The sequence below is a fragment of the Myodes glareolus genome, chromosome 8 (genome assembly GCF_982192425.1).
Source record: "Myodes glareolus chromosome 8, mMyoGla1.1, whole genome shotgun sequence".
NCBI lineage: Eukaryota > Metazoa > Chordata > Mammalia > Rodentia > Cricetidae > Myodes > Myodes glareolus.
Window position 1 is genome coordinate 58101269 of NC_142033.1, and position 18278 is coordinate 58119546.

At 36.8% G+C, this 18278-nt stretch overlaps 1 protein-coding gene across 2 annotated transcripts in view; it reads right to left on the minus strand.

Moving 5' to 3' along the window:
* Slit2 (slit guidance ligand 2) overlaps positions 1–18278 on the minus strand; it is a 338826-nt gene that overhangs the window by 40899 nt on the left and 279649 nt on the right. For both annotated transcript variants that reach the window (XM_048415124.3, XM_048415123.3), the window contains 4 exons: positions 17872–18035; positions 9374–9498; positions 9151–9248; positions 7507–7646 (listed from right to left, as the gene is read on the minus strand). In XM_048415124.3, coding sequence (XP_048271081.1) covers positions 7507–7646; positions 9151–9248; positions 9374–9498; positions 17872–18035 — 527 coding nt within the window. The remainder of the gene's footprint in view (positions 1–7506; positions 7647–9150; positions 9249–9373; positions 9499–17871; positions 18036–18278) is intronic.

Below are 18278 nucleotides of genomic sequence, written 5' to 3' on the forward strand. Positions count from 1 at the left end.
TCAGCATAGAAAAGCTCAAAAGAATGTGCTACACAGGCAGGCTCCTCGATGCTTCATAGGATGCGAGACACATTTTTCTCGTGTGGGTGAATTTATGCTTTCCAAATGAAAGTATCAATATCTGTTCAATCATGTTTGATTTCCACAGAGTGTAATCAGTGTGGACAGTGGCAAAGTCTATCTCTAGCAACACACTTACGTTTAGTTGTGAATGTACCTGAGATATGAGAAGTGATGGTTTTGCAGCAGCAATGCCCATGACCTGATTTGAACCTGTAGCAGAGAACCACAGCTAGGACTGGCTGGTGAACATCGAAATGCTTGGTGGGCTTTGTATCACTTTCAATATTTAGCACAGTGTGCTACTTTAGATATTTTCTCAGCAAACATTTTATACATTTTTAAATGGAAAGTCTTACTTCTCCAAATAAACAAATATGAAAAGGGTGTGTCTTTTAATACTTCCCCCATAGATATCTATGACTGAAGAATCGAGCCAATTTCAACAGCTACTAACAGTCTAAAAAATATTAGACTCTCTTTTCAAAGTAAATAAATCCAAATTAGGACTAAGATTGGTTAAGTTAAACTGTTGTTCCAGATTCACTGGGCACTGCCCATGAACTAATGAGAGCAAACAGTTCTAAAAATGTTTTCTGTGATTCAAACGCATTTAAGAGCTCTGAAAGGTTGGAAGACGAATAGAAACCAAATGACCTTGCAAGACTGCCAAAGTACTTTCTCAGTTAAAGTGGATAAAGGAGACTACATCACTAACTTTCTTAACTGAAAGACATCAGCTATGTCCATAGAAATAGTGACCTTGAAATGTAGACTGCATATTTTGATGCAGAAGAAACAATGGTAGTTTCCTCTTATGAAGAGATCACAAATAATGAAATGATGTACGAAGCCTAAAAATCCTGTCAAGAGCTCTTCAGTTTTCAAAATGTCCTTGTCCAACACATTTGGTAGATAAGTTCTTGTATAAGTGCCAGTATGTCAAGGGCTAAGATAAATGACAACCTAGCCCTAAATACAGTGTTTGTATTTACAATGAACAAAAAAGTAAAAACTTAAAAATAAAGCAAATGTAGTGAAAAAATAGTGAAACATTTATTTTATGTGCACATCTCTCAGGTCGAGCTATCTATCAAATTTTCATTCTTCTACATGAGAGAATGACATCAGACAGTCTAAATAATGCAAAACCTGTTAAAGCAGGCGGGTCCCCAACATTCCAGAAGTAGGAAAATTTCCTATCTCTATGTTTTCCTATAGATGGTTTACTTGGTGTTTATTCTCAAACATCTACATGGAGGAGGACCGGAGTCATCATTCCTGTGTCACAGAAGAAAATAACTAAACCAGAGAGGTCCTAAATTTTATAGACATTGGTTCCATGATAGGACGTCTAAAGACTAAATCTTTCCAGTCCTCTATAGCCACTATTAATTATCTTGGGGGCAAAGTGTAATTTCATTCTCAGAATTATTGGTAAGGCACTGATTAAGTCCTTTCTCTAAATGGCAACTAATAAAATTAATTGCCTTCATGCATTTGAGTTTTGGGAACATGATTAATTGTTTCAAAAGTCCACAAGGATGATTGTGTATAGCAATCAGAGGAAACAGCAAGAAAAACTTGTTTTGCATAAATAATTAGCAATATTGTGTGATGTGAAAAGTAGCTTCTAGTGGGATAGGTTTTAGCAAAAGATGTCTCGGTTACAGTGGATGCTGTGGGTTCAGGTAGACGCTATACTTACATGGTTCATATTCTCAAGTAAGTTCACACTGTATCATAAAGTGTCATTTATTTATAATGCTGTTCTTCAGCATTTTTATTGTTTTTATTTATAGCCATAAAAATTACTGCCATTAGAACCAACCACAAAGGTTTGTCTTTAAAAGAAAATTAAACCAACAACAAAACCTTTGCAATAACAGATTTTTTTTTATGAACATAAGCGGAAAATACAGTCAACACATAAAACCACATGGTGATTTAAGGCAATGGTACACCAACAAGCTTGTTTTTGAGAATGTGAACACATTACTAATTGAGTATATATTCCTGAGACAGAATAGTTTATGGTGTGGTTTGGAGATAGAGCTGGCCTCAGGCAGATCATCAATAGTTTTTGTACCTATAAAATGGAAAGATGATACTAAGCCAAGGAAGTACTGGGTACATTAGCAGATGTATAGCCATCCATAGTTTTAGTCTAACAGATGAAACCGCTTTTTGTGTTTTCCAACTTGTGATTAAGTGAGCAAAGTCAGTAATCACCTGAACACAGCAACAGAAACGGAAGTCCTCAACAACAAATGAGGAGATGCTCTGTATTTCTGCATCATTCTATAATCCTGCCAGTGCTTCCTCTCTACCAGAACCCATTCATTCTAGCTTACATTGTTGTTTCCTGCACTTGAGACCTGGAGTCTTTCAGAAACACAAATGACTAAGAAACAGTGCCATTAGTAAGAATGCTTAGTCTATGCAACACATGTTCATGAAGATTCTGAGACATGCTTTCAGCGTGGCTAGTGATCTACCAACTCTATGACCCCTTCTTGGTTCTGGGTGTGTTTGGGAACCCAGTAACTACACTGAGGTTAGTGACTATGCACCAAATCTTCTAATGCCTTAAGAAAACTGCTTAGAGCTCACTGAATTCAGCAATATCAATTTGACAGTTTCACCATATAAATCAATTTCTTGGCTTTGTCAAATTTATTTTGTAAGGCATTTCATATATAATACATTTTTATGTATACACATGTATAGGAAGCATATATTATCACTATATTATTCACATGTATGTTAGAAACATATATATAAGTATATATATATATGTATATATATATAATTTATTTTTACATTTACTTTTTTTGTAGTTCTGGGGTTGGAACCAGGGTCCTCTACAAGTTGGCAAATGTTTCAATTACTATCCACATTTTCAGATATTTTTCACAGTGCATAAAAGTAAAGCTATGAAATTAAACTTATAAAAAGACATCACTACCTTAAATGTTTTTACTAAGTAGAGTAAATACAATGTACGAAAAGGTCTATGTTTTTCATTATATAAATAATATATTCTTATGATATCTTTAAAAGTGTGAAACACATAGACAAGTAGGAAATATAAAATAATTTCTAACTTTTGGACAATTTTTCCCAATCATGGTGAGAAAACTAGAAATTAACTGCATTTCAATGAACCATTTTATAGTGTTTAATGCAGCTATACATATACCAAGGATCTCTAGGAATGATTGGATGTAACACTTTCTGACTTGATCTCTTGTCAACATCTTTACCCAGAACATCCAGTAAAATCTAGTAGCTTTAAAAGACAGAGGAGAACCATAATAGACTTAAAAAGAGCAACTAACCTTTTTCCACCTCATTCAGATTAGCAGCTGGCAGCGACAAAGACAGAAGAGACAAAACACATTTTACATTGCAATGCAACAGTAGCACACACAAAGCCACGCGCAGCATTAACAACAGAGAAGCAAGGGTGGGAGAGCAAACTGCAGCCAGGCTTAGACTTCTTACCTACACCTGGCTGAACATACAGACATGGAGAAGAAAAGGACCAAAGTAAAAGCCACTATAGCGAGCTAGAGATTGACATCTAAATTGTGTGGTTGACACTTGCAGCTTTACTGGTAGTAGATGTGAAAATCATTTGTGTAGGGACCCAGAGACAAAATGGGAAAATTAAAGAGTTCGTTATATTTTCCATCAGACAGACTCTGAAAATAAACACGTCCAGTTAAAATGGACACTGACATTATGCTTAAGAATTCTATTTAATAGAAAATCTTGAAATATTATCTACTAGTACATACTTCTATATGGCCCTGTGAGAGTAAGATTATTGAAGACACACACATATTCCTGACAAAACAGATCCAGAATTAAGACAATTGGAAAACATCCCCAGTCCAATATTTACTATTGAAAACATTTTTTTGGTCCCTTATTATCTCCAGATCTAATTCCATCTAAGAAAAATTTTCCAGGATTTCAATACTGTAGTCATACCAGATTCCCAATTTTCAGTTTATATATTATGAGTTAATTTAACTTCAGGAATTCCTTGAAAACTTTCCCATAAGAAATGTGTTATTTCCCGAAAGTATACAGTAATAATTAAGGAAAAAAAACTAAACAAATCAAGTCCCCAAATCTCCAAAGCTAAATTAAAAATACAGAATTATTTTTAAACAATTTAATATCTCCAAATCTTTTCTCCATACTGATTTTAATATAAATCACAGGGAACTAAACTTTTAAAAATTAAACTTTGCTGAATAACACTAGCAATGAGGTTTCTTCTGGCTAGGAGAGTAGAGACGGGGCCTAGTGTGTAGAGAATGATGCATGATCAGTAACGTGGAAGAGAATCCAGTAAAATGTAGATAACAGAAAAACACCATTGACCCAGACATTTTATGTTCTGAATCTTTTCAGCAGAGGTGGGGAGGGAATAACTCATAAACTACATGCTGTGATGTTTGCTTACTCTGGGTTTATCTGTGCCTTTATACATGGATGAATGTTGGGCCATCTTGCTCAACTACTTTTAGCCCAGATTTATAGGCTACTTGTCGTTTCCTGATTTGCTTGTCAGATTCTGTTCAGGTCTCTGCCTTTTCTCCATGGACAAGTGGTTCATTTTGACATAGATGTTAAATGCAAGCATTGTCACCATGATGATTTATGAGCTTTCATGGTGAAGCTTTATTTGCTGCTATCACATGCAATTCATGTTTTCATTGTATGCCTTTGAGATTCAGGGTAAAAAAAAATCATAAGGCAAAAGAAACTTGCATCTTAGATGATTTTTGAAAACAATGGCAGTATTATTATATTCTGTGAGTAAAGGAGAGTTTTTGTTTTCAGAACTCACATTCATTAATCAAATTGCATCCTAAATGTAAAACAATAAAAATATATTATGAGGCAATCCCTCTGTAAATGCAATGGATTAAACAGGACATAAAATTCTAGATTCGGACATAAGCATCACTATCCTTGAAGGTCACCTATATGCCACCAATATCAAAATCTGAAGATGGTTGTTTGACATTTTATAAATGCTCTCATTTCAAATGTGCACAAAACTCTACCGTTAAGAGATGAATTATGTGTTCATCTCATTTAGATATCTTCTCAATTGCCAAGTTGTCAAACCCTTCATGACCCAGGGACTCAGGCCAACATAATAAAGGTAAGATCTCTGCTCTACGTCCTTCACAGTCTCTAGTTCAATATTTGTCTTGATCTTTTGCCCAAATGAAGGCAAAGTATTATTTGTAATAACTGCAAGTGAAAGAAGCAAAGCTGTCTAAGTTCTTTTTCAGAGTCAGATGCTTTGGAAAGATAGATACAGTGGAGGTCATTCGTGGCTACTTTTATGAATGTCACATTTTGGCAAAGAACTGGTTGGGCTAAGCTTTGAATTATTGTGATATAGTGCAAAGATGAAATCTGACATCGTTGGAGAAGGAAGACTGCATCATTGTCTCAGAGGAGGGCACAGAGAAATGAATTGTTAGGAAGGCACAGCAGTGTTTGGGAACTGGACCAGAGCAGGTAAGAGAAACACTCAAGAACTGCTGTGGCTTATCAGAGTAAGAATTAGGAAACTGCATGGCAGTGCAGCGGGGCCTGCTCCAAACTAACTTGGACGTGTTTATACCTTATGCAAATCATTATAGAAAGGCATACAAGGACCTTTGCACACATGTCATCTCAAGCCTCAGTTACACCAGGAAGGAAGTAGATATAAATTCCTGGTTTCTTGTGCTTAGAACAACATACAGAGCTTTAATAATCTTACAAAGTTTGTTTCTCTGGTGGAATCAAATATAATGGGTTCATAGAAGCCAAAACTACGTGGGTTTATAAGCCTTCTCTATTAGCTGAAGAGTGATGGAGAGAGAAAGCAGTTTTATCCATGGTATGACTAATAAACAGATTCTTGTTTAATAGTGTACTTCTTAAACACATATAAATGGCCAATCCAATAGATCTCATATGCTTAGCCTATGTACAAGGGAGTTACATCTATGGTCACAAGCTACAGGATGATATCTGACAAGTATACAGTGGTAGAGATGGGTGGGAAAACCTGTATAACACCAAAAATCTGTCTACCACACACTTGCTATACTTTGTTAATGCAAAACAGTAAAGAATGATCAAATTCTGACTCCTAGCATGATAGCTATCTATATATGTATCTATATAATTATCTAAATTTTATATCTATCTATCTATAGATCATCTGTCTGTCTATCTATCTATCTATCTATCTATCTATCTATCTATCTATCTATCTATCATCTATCTATCCATCTGTCTACATCCAATGCTTTACTGGTGTGACAACATTGAAAGGGCAACATTAGAAACATCTAAGAACATCTAGGTTTTTAAAACTGAGCCCCATTATTCTGTTTTCCAATTTCCTATAATAAAAATTACTTTCCTGTCAAGAAAGACATTTAGAACAACACAAATTTTTATATTTTCCATAACAAGAAATTTTAAAGATTGCTCCTTCTGAACTCTGGGAAAGTTAATTGCATAGCTATGGTTGTATTTGATGCTTAGAATTATTAATCTTAGCTACCTAGATAATTATTTCACTATTTGAAATTAACTATGACTATTATATGAAAATAAATACAACCAATGAAAACCACCAAATAAGATAAAAATAGTAGCTCCTGAAACAGTGATAGAATCTACTTCTGTGTTTATCTTTAGAAATAGCACTGGCACCATCATCCTTCTCCATCATCTCTGGATGCTCTGTTAATACTGACTATGGCATTTCTTATGCACAGTCACACAAACACAGAAAAGTTATTCTTTCAAAATAAACAAGGCAGAAATGTGGTGCTGACTTTATAGAAAACTGTTCTAAATTGAAAACAAAGTTTAGCAATTTGAATAGTCTGATCAGGTTTATCAACCAGAGACAAAATGTCGGCAAAAAAGTAATAGTCTCTTAAGACATTCAAAAAACTCATCTTCCCGATGGAGCTCAAATTGAAGGGCAGAGCTTACCGGAAGTAAGTCTTCGCTACTGAAGATATAGTATGGGCATTATTAATGTCAAATGCTGTGTAATGTTTTGGGGGCTATATAAGGAAATGCACAAACATATATACGGACAAAATAGTGCAAAGAAAATAGTTTGAAAGAAAATGTCATTGAATTATGGGGTCCAAAAGTTTCAGCATGACAGCATCTTCTTTTGTTCTTCTAGAGATCATGACCTTAAAGAAAGGGTGTATGGGTTGAACTGAACTTGCTGCATCTTGGTGGGATGAAACGCTCCTTATGTATTTCTGTTACTACAATTAAATTTCCCAGTTATTTAATACAATGGCTTTGTAAATAAATGTAATAAATAGTGTGATGATGCTTTCCTATTGTTTCACTGATTGATGACATGACATTTTCTATCCTTCATACCTGTGTACTCTGGTGGGCAAAGGCATGTGTAGTTGTTCACTCCATCAACACATGTAGAATTATTTTCACAGTCATTATCTTCACAATCATCAATATTGACTTCACAGTTTTCTCCTTCAAATCCATCAGCACAAGCACACCTAAACATCAGGGAGTAAAGCCAAGACATTTTTTTGGGTGCATTTTAAAACTTTGTGGTCAAAATATTTTTAAAAAGCATAAATATACACACCAGTTACAAAGCTTTTAACTACACAAAATTGATTTTTCAAATGCTTTGAAATTATAAGGGACTAGCTAACAAACCAGAGACCATTTAAAAAGGAAAATTTATGGAGCTAAATGATGGCAAATGGATCCATCATCTTAAAAGTCAATAAATCCCAATATATTTTCAAGTACAAAGGACAAGCAATATTTCCTACACAGTCCTAGATCCTGTTTATTCTCCAGCTGGGAACAATTCATGCTCTTTGTTTATAAATAAAGAAGTACTGGCTCTGATATTTTAACTATTTTTTTTATTATTTGTGAATTTCATACATGGATATAACACTCTTTGATTGAGTCTGCCCACTTTTGTCTCCCATTTAGTTCACCCCTTATCTCCCCATCACATTTCCTGCCCAATGTCATGTGTTTTCTCTTACATTGTAACTCACTGAATTCACTTGGTGCCAGTTATATGTGCATTGGTGCAGACACTTCTTCTGAAACATGGGTAGCCTTTCAAGGGCTACAACTGTCCTTGAAAGAAACTGACTCCCACTCGACCAGCAGCACTCAGTCGCCAATAGTGCCTCAGCTATGGGTAGACTTTGTTGGGAGCTGTGAACCCCCAGATCCTGAATTTCTGGTACACAACTTGTAATGCAGCTGCTCTGAGCATGCGACCCCCAGGAGTTCCTGATGGCAGGGGAGTGGTTTCTGGTGCATTTGGCTGGGGCGTGACTATCTCTACGTAAGCTGCCCCTGGACACAATAAAGGGGGCATTCTGGCATCAAGGATGACCCGTGTCTCTCTCTGTCTAAGTGCCTTTGTGTGTTTCAATCTCCAGCCCCTTGCCTGGTTCACAAATTGTATGGCAGCGCATAGAGCACAGACAGGCGTGATGCACCGCAGGACTTTATGAGCTTCTTTCCGTTTGTTCTGGGATTTTGTTTGTTCTCACCGATGTTGTGTTCAGTGGTTCAGAGCACATATTGCTATTCTAGATGCCCCAAGCTTTGTTCCCAGCACCTTCATCGAGTAGTTATAGGTAATCACCTATAACTCTGTGTTAAAATCAGACACTTCTGCCTCTCTGAGGCAACTACACTCAGGTGTGCACGCGTGCGCGCGCACACACACACACACAGATATACATATTCACATGATTAAAATTAAGTTTGAATCTGATTTTTAAAATTGTTTTATCTGCAATTCTTTGTGTAATGTCCTTGAGGGTTTGCAACAATAAATAAATGTTAGATTTGCTTTTTGTAACTATAAAATATGAACATTTTCCAAGTTACTATATGTGATCTCTACATTAACATTCTTCTTGAAACAATGGCCTCTTATTTGAAAAGGATCGTGCACATTTGTTTAGTTACGTTTGTTACTGTACGTCAGACAGAGGAGGTAACAACCAGGCTACTTACCAGAATCCATCATTCTCTCCTTCTTTTAAATGGCAAGTTCCTCCATGTTTACATGGGTTACTGATACAGGCGTGGATCGGAATATCACAGTCCTGCCCCTGGAGAAGAAACGCATGTGTTAAGTATAAATAAAACAAGCCAGCTCTTAGAACACAGAGAACAAAATAGTAGAAAGAAAACATACAATTGGAAGTGTTATCTCTCAGCTGTGGTTTGGACTTACTTTGAAACCGTATGGACAGGTGCATCGATAAAAATCGACTGGGTCATTGTTACAGGTGCCATCGTTTTTACATGGATTGGATAAACAGGGGTTACACTTGGCTTGAATAGTAACATCCGCGGGACCTACAAATGCATAGACAAACGTGAGACAGGGATGCGTTCTCTTTTGTCATCACCTAAGTTCATTTATATTCCTTAGTAGAACGGTGAGATTTGTGTAAAGTTCTCACTCAACTTCACATGATTCTCTTCTAGGATGGTACCAGAAATTAATATCATCACTTCATGCCCAGGAATGCCTAAGGAGGCCTTCGAACTCTGGGCAATATGAGACTTCTGAGTAACAATGGGACTCTGGCTTCACAGCTTAGGTCATTAGAAGCTGAAATTAATGACACCACGGTCATTATATGAATTCTTTAAGCACTGAATAGTATTTCTGAAAACTATACATAGCAATAACCTCTGTCTCAACCTCAGTTGGCTTAATAAAAATTCCAGTACTATTTTATGTATATGGCAGTATCTAGAAAATGTAGTGTCTTTTATATATCCCTTTGTATTCTTTTGAGTCATTTAGTTCATTAGTACAAGATGTGGCAGGTAATACTTCCAGTTTATCTTCTCTAGTAACAAAATTCCGCTGAAATGAACCCACCAGTCTCACATTTTGTAACACACTTTACAGACACCTTGTCATCTGTGAAAAGTCTGATTAACACAGATCAGCCCCAGAAAGTTTCTACTGTTCGCACTTTATGACCTGTGACCCAAAATGTGAAAATTAAACTGTTCTCTGCAAAGTCATGTTCCTTTAATGCTAACATATGTATGGTTTGAGAGAGGCCCGTAGTTTCCCTTTTTGCAACTTCGCTAGGCTGGCAGAACGGCAAATTAGCATCTTTACGTAGAAGGTACAATTACTTTGAAAAATGAACGTCCATCATATTTTGCCGGTAGCAATCTCTGCATGGGTCCCTATGTCACTGAAACAAGTAGTGGCCAATTCAATCCCACATTTCATTGCACAATTCCTAGCACAATAACCAGGGTATTTGCTTTGGGGACACTTGTATAGCACCCCAAAGCCATCATTAGCCTATCAGTTTGGTAACTCCTTAGGTTAACTTAACCCAACATATCTCGCATCTTTTCCTTTTTCATGCCCCCCTCCCTAGATGTGTCTCACAGCAAATGTTCTGGTCCCCCGGCTCTTATGAGACTTAAATGTATGCAGTGTGCTAAAATACATTAATTGAGAGTAGACAGTCAATCTCCTTATTTTGACTAGTTGTGACTTCCTGTCATGCTCTCCATTCCTACAGAGGGAAGCTTCTGTGATGAGCGGTGAGTGCTACCCTCATATACGTATATGAGAATAAGTACTTAGAATGCAATTATAAATTATACTTGTTTAGGTAAGCGGTAATAGTAAGTTCTTCTCTAGGTCTCATGACGTTACCAAAACTGAGGCAGTTAGCTGAATTTACAGTGCCAGGCAAGAACTTTCCCATTTTGAGTGGCCTTAAGTTCAGTAAGGTAGCTATTGGTAATCTCCAGAATATAGGTACCACTATTGCATCCTTTGGAACATCTTTTCTTGCCAGGCATTGTTTGGTTCCTTGGCATTTCAGTTAGAGAGGATGACTGATTGCTTTTCTCCGTTGACAGCTTTCATAGTCTTCCTTACATCTCCCTGATTACGCCAGTTTTGCTTCTCTCCATATTCCAATCCTTTAGGATTATTTCCCTGGCACCTTGATGGTTTCTATAAGTTTTCCTACTTATATTTCAGTATTTAAGTCATATAATCTATCTTTTACTTGATTCCAATCTGCAATTTATTTTCTTTGCCGCATATTCTCTGCATATCTTCTCCTGACACCCTCTAATCCAAGCGGAATAATAACTTGATCCTGTCTCAGGGTTACTATAGCGACTATATAGTGATCATGGAGAACAGAGGTGGAGTAATTTGATTAATAATAGTCAGTTAATGATTTAATAGTTGAAGAAACATGAGTTTGGTTTGTGAATCTGTTGTAGACCATGAATAATAGAAATAATACAGCAATGGTAAGAAGCCGTGGGTTCTCAATCTCTCTCTCTCGCTCACTCTCTCTCTCTCTCCCTCCTCCCCTTTTCTTCCCTCCCTTCCTTTCTCTTCCTTAATTTGAAGCTGTTTCCAAAGGCTATTTCCTGCCAACAAATTAGCCCCCATGAGATGTGCGCCACCGAGAAAGTCATCTCCTTTCACGGAGAAGGCTGTTTGAAAGAGGGAGGAGGCGAGTATATGCTAACCTGTTTGATTTAGATCAAGCATAGTTTAAGAAACCACTGCAGTATTGGCTATATGAGCAGAGATGTGTTTAGCTTAATAGCTTAATATTTCACAGTGAAAACGAGAAGAAAGTCTGTTAGCACTCTGTCTCTGTAACCTGCTTTAATAGAGAGACTGCTGAATTTCAACCCACTGAAGTCTGAGGGTAGACCTGCTTACAAGACTCCAACTGCTAGCTATGCACCTTCCCCTAGTGTGGCCACTACTGAGAATTCTATCTCACTTTGATTTATTACCAAAAGCTGCAGACAAAAATTTCTAACTATAATCCTAGAACCTGCCTTTATTCTCTGAACCTTTGGAAACACTAGTCCAACAACAAACTCCTGTCCAAAGTACATGAAAGAAAACTCCACATAGGGGACTTTTGATACCAGGCAATCGGACTGAAAGGAGACCTTGTTTAAAAGCAAGGCTGTATGTTATACTTGCTATTACAGAATTTCTTAAGCAATATTATCAAAGGCATATTTAGCATTCAGCAAATATTAATGGGCATCTACTTTATGTAAGATGCTAGGCTTCAGAGGATCAAATCCAGATGAAATGCCTGAGTTTCCTCAAAACCTTACAGATCAGCAGTAGAGATAGGCGCGTGCCAATGAGTGTGAAAAAATCAGGGCAATGATAGCACATGTGATGAAATGCACATTTTAAATTTGTATACACTGTTATGTCAGAAGATGTATGAAAGAAATTGAAATAGGATCATGGATTCCAGGAGGAAATTCATGGCCAGTTATTTGTTGCCATTGGTGGAAATGTATTCAGCATTTAATAAGACTTGAACTCAATAAACAGCTAAGAAAATAATCCATTACCAGAAAAATACATTAAGAAAGACTCAAAGAAAATGTAAAAGAAGAAACAGTGGCTACTTCTAACGTAGACGAGAAGAGCTAATAAAGATAATTAAAATGATGTCGCTGGATTCAGCAGGATAGACGTCATTGCTCTTGTCATATGCCCAGCATAGAAAGGAAAAAGGCATCTGATGATGGGTAATTAAAAAATCCTCTTAGCCCACTGGATTTGCTTTCTGGCTGTATATATGTGCCTTTGGCCAGGAAAGAACTTCCTGAGCCAGGATGGATTAGGATAAACAGTAAATGTTCCATGTAATTAGTGTTATCATGGAGATATGGTTATAAAATATTCAAGAATGGACTATAAATTTTAAATTCTGTATCTATCTATCTATCTATCTTTAAATAAATGCATGTTAAATCTTTCGCAGTTTCAAATGTTAAAAAGTGTAATGAAAAATTTATTTACTCTCTCTTATTTTTATGAGTGATGCCTTTTGCAGATAACTATTAATATATCCATTTTCTTCTGATGATGAACACATTTAAAAAAATCCTCCAAACTAAAGTTATTTAAAAGATAAGGTTATAATTTAGTGGCATGAGATATGAAAATGTGAAATGTTTGCGCTGGGTTTGAATAATGCTTCCAAGCTGGTCTAACCAGCAAATTTTTCATCATCTGTAGTTTAAGCTAAATTATTTAACCTTCCTTACCTTGATTCAAAACTAAGGCTAATCTTATGTAACAATTTTGTGGCACAAAGCCAGAGGCTTCAACTCAAGCTGTTCAAAATTTCTCCCCCAAAGGAAAATGTGAATCTCTCTAAGGAAACCACTACTATTTCAATGCCGTTATGGAGAGATATGTATCTTCCCTTACAATTCGAGAATGGGCAGGATTACTAATATGTAAAATTAGGTGAAGGAATGCAATAAAGCAGATTATGGTGTGATCCTAATATTTTAGGATTTAAGAAGTCCCTAATGTTACTTGTTGTTTGAGCTTTTCTACAAAAATTAACGAAGTAAAGAAGTGATGAAGATGATCCTCCTCTTTCTCTTCCACTTTGCCTGCTGCTTCATTTCCCTTCTCTTTTTCTTCTCTCTCTCTCTTCCCATGCTCCTCACACTCCTGTTTACTGGGCATTGAAACCAGGACTTCAAGCATCCTAGGCAATCCACACCAACATCCTTAGTTCTGTTTTTACAGTTTTTTTTCCTTGATAAAGGGAATCCCTATTTGTCTGAGTGCTCTGTATGTAGCTCAGGCAGCGTTGAGCTCTCCGTGCTTCAGCATTCTGAGTAAATGGGATTATACATCTGTACCTGTAAGTCCCAATATACTAATTATCTTTCGTAGTCCCCCTGTCTGGTTTGGAATTCTAGCTGTGAAACATCCATCTCAGTCCTTGTCCTTTCCACTGTGTTCTACTCTCACGTCCCCTGGCCACATTATAAACCTCCTGATGTCATTAAAATTCTGGTTATCATTAAAATCCATAATTGTTTGATCTAATTAGATATATTTATATATTTCTATCTTATACATGTATCTGTCACCTAGATTCTCTATTATTTTAGAATTAACTGTGTAAAATCACAAGCCTCATGCAAATATGAGTGTAATTATCATTTACTGGGTCCTTAACATGTTGGAATATTGCTTTATAATTGGTAGGAGCTCCAACAATATCCGTTAAATGGATAAAAGAAGATATCTTATATTTCCAGTAGAATTCTCACTGCTTCGTTCATTTGAGCTGCTAATGAATGTCTATTAAATGGAATAAGTGGATAACTTAGCTGAGTGCATAGTTAAATCTTACTAAACCAGGAGCTTTAAGGGGTATTTGAAGTTAACAATGACAATAAATCACAGTGGTTTTCTCAGTGAAAAACTAGAAATAGAAAAGGCAAAGACTCTTTTTATGACTGAAGACTACTTGATCATGCCGGCGCTAATGAGAAGAGGGCAAACATGTGCCTCATGATTTCTAACGTCTTTTTCCATCCAATACGCTCTCACTTGGTTGCTAACTAAATATGTTATGACCTCCTACTTCATCTAATTCCTTTATTTTTTTTATTTCATAAAATGTGGCTTGCCATATAGGAAACATAGTGAAAATGGAGAATACATACTTTAATGAAAATCATTTACACAAAATAATAGTACAGATATTTACTTGTAGAAAAACTACACTTATACCTGACAATACAATTGTGTCTTTAAATAAAAAGTATTTGCTTTCCTGTTATAATTTGATTGCATATTGATAAGTCTTAAAACAAGAGGTTGTATTTAGCTGACTCTCATGAATAAAGTAAAAACATTTTACACTGCCATAAATAATGGGGGAGTTAATTTAAATATGAAAATATAAAATTATAAAATATTTAAGGCCACATCATTTTACTGCCTTCAAGATCATAAAGCTCACAAGACAGGACTCATGAGATTTCCGTGAGTGGATTGTTTCAATAGTAGATTAGAATGCACTGCCTTCAGCCAAACAAACCATCACTGGTGTAGAGTTCTCAACTTTGATTTCCCTGGCATACCAGTATAGCAATGCTATATGCCTATTCCTACCAGTGGTTCATGGAAAAAACCTTTCTACTGAAACTTCTAAGTGAAGCAGTAGTCAGTTCTGATGGCAGATATTCATGGTTCAAATTGTAGCCCCTTTACTTGGAATCAATCATTATAACTACAGTTTTGGTATCTCAAGTGGGAAGAGCACAGTTGTTACATAGGAATCATGGGAAGACAAAGCACTCCAGATAGAGAAAAATAACCCCAATCCAGAGAAAAGTCATTGTTATTGTTACTATTAAAGAACAAGCACCATACTAAATGAAATCATGCTTTTATTTCTGATAAAATTAGCTCATCTCTCTAGATTCTTCTTAAATATTATCCCAACTTGGGGTGTTGTCTGATGGTATGTTGTTGGTGTCTTGGAATGTTAGAGCAATGCCCTTAACTGCATAGCAATATTGGGTGTTTTCTCTGCTTAAGGCAGTGTGATTTGTACATTCCCAGTCATTTCATTTTTGTAAAATATGTGTGTGTGCACATAATTGAGAAGTGTAGAAAAGTGTTGTGTGAGTGTGCAAGTGGATAAAGGCCAGAACACAACTGCAGTTGTTGTTCCTCAAGCACTGTCCACCTTCTTTTGTGTGTGTGTATGACTGTGCACATGGTGCATGGAGGTATTTAAGTTTATGTGTGTGCATGTGCCCGTGGAGGGTGGAGGCCAGTGACCAGTGTTGCTTGTCCTTAATTACTCTGTGCCCCCCCTTTTTTTTTTTTTAAAAAAAAAGACAGGTAATCCAACTGTCTTAGCTTTTCTATTGTTACAACAAAACACCATGATGAGAAAGCAAGTCTGGGGAAAAAGGATTTATTTGCCTTATACTTCCACATTGCAGTTCATCACTGAAGAACGTCAGGACAGGAACAGGGCAAACAGGGCAGGATCCTGGAAGCAGGAACTGATCCAAGGGCCAGGGTGCTGTTTACTGGCTTGCTTCCCTGGTTTGCTCAATCAGCTTTCTTATAAAGCCCAGGACTACCAGTTCAGCAATGGTACCACCTAACATGGGGTGGGCCTTCCTCCAGTGATCACTAATTGAGAAAATGCCTATAGCTGGATCTCATGGAGACATTTCCTCAACTGAGGCTCCTTCCTCTCTGATTATTGCAGCTTATGACAAGTTGACACAATCATTGAACCTGAAATTTTCTAATACACCTGGACTAGCTGATTGATGAGTTCCATAGATCTGCCTATCTCCACCTAGACAGAGCTGGGGTCATACACATGTGCCACCTTAGCAAGCATTTACTCAAATACTAAGAAGCCAAACACAGGTTCTTATGTTTATACAGCAATCATTTATCATGGAGATGCTATAGAATTTAGTGACTGGGCTATTTCTCCAGTCCTTTCCCTCTTTTCTTATCTCAGTAGCCTGGAATTAGTCAAGATACTAGGCTAGATGACTACTGAACGTTAGGGCTCCATCTCAACCATTCCAGGGATTTTAATCAAGTGCAGCTCTGTCTGTTTGGCTTTTTGTTTGTTTGCTTGTTTTATTTTGCCACACGTGTTCTAGAGAGTGAACAAGTCTTTATTCGTGCAAGGCAAACACTTGACAAGCTAAGCTACCTCGTCGGCCTTGTCCACGTGTTTAATCTTAAAATTAATTCAGGCTAGTACTAGCATGTTTATTCACACATGAGGAACCTGAGACACAGTTTGGTTATGTCATGAAATTAGGTTTTCCTAAGGTACTGGAAAACTAACCCGTTAATTTAACCAGGTAGACTGGGGTTCACAGTGAATGAGGTGATCCACTACACAGTGTTGTTTACTTCAATAAGTTTTTTTTTATGGGTAAATGATCAAGTTTTAGAAGCTTAGTTTTTTTAGAAGTGAATGAAAATGTAGAATGGATTAATCACACCACAAACTGCTCTGTATCCCATAATATCTATGCTTTATATTTTCTTACTTTACATATAGAACTTTCAATATTCTTTTCTTCTCTAGTAATGCTGAGTAGGTTTTTAGAAGTATCAACAAGTTAAGAAGAATGACAAAAATTATCAACTACATCCACATATTTGATTTTCCTGAATAGAATGATACATGAAATAATTCTAACAGTGATCATGTATAAATACTGTGACCAATACCTAGTTTTATTTCTTTTTTGCAAAAAATATTTACTAATGTTTCTATTTCTCCACTTAGATTTTCTCTTTGTACTATGAATGTTTACATTTACTATTCTCAGAATGAGAGAAGATACGATTTAGAATCTGCACAAGTGCATCAGCAAAGGGGCAAGTAAGGGAAGAGGCAGGAGCAGAAGCAAGCAAGAGGGAGTATTCACACAGGGAATCTGGTCTGGGGGAGGGATGAGTGGGGATGCCTGGCTGGAACACTGGGAGGCTTGGCTTGGTTCTGCTTACCTGGGATGAGAAAGCCACAAGGCCCTGGCAACCCTAAAAGCAGGGGAGCGGGGGCATATTCAGATAAAGCAAAAGCAAAACATTTTATTGATTAGAAACAAAGAAAGGCATTTTCAATTTGTGCATTTCTACCTACATTTTCAAGAAAATCTATCCATTCTAGTGGATTTAAGATGGATTTGAAGAGCACAGTTCATTAATTAGGAATCACAGGAAATGGCCTCCCATGTTCAAGTAGATGGGCAGAGACCATAAACCCTTTTCAACTAGACCTTTGAAGTTCACTCACAAGAGACTGCCATTTCTGTGGCAATTAACGCAGAGAGCTTTTCAAAAGAAATGCAAATACTTAAAAGCCATACCTTGACATGTAAATTTTTTGGAGGGAGTTGTGAGTAACAATTTATCTGCCATTTCTCCAGGACCAGCACAGCGAGCAATTCCAGGTTCCTTATATTCCGACTTCACCCAGTCGGATAACCACTGCATGTTACAATCACAGTAAAGAGGGTTGGCTCCAATCGCTCTGGAAAAAGAACACCACAAAAGCACACATACACACACACACAAGTATGGAAGTATTGTTATTTCCTAACGGAACAGGTTCACAGTGATGCTCAGTAGAAAATCCCTATGGTTTTGTTGATGCCAACAATTTAGAAGAAAATGGCGAAACTGCGGATTACCACTTTCCTTATTTTGGTGAAGCTGAGACAAATGATGACAGTTTCTTGGGCTTTACAAGGTATCTTCATATGTGGAGAGACAC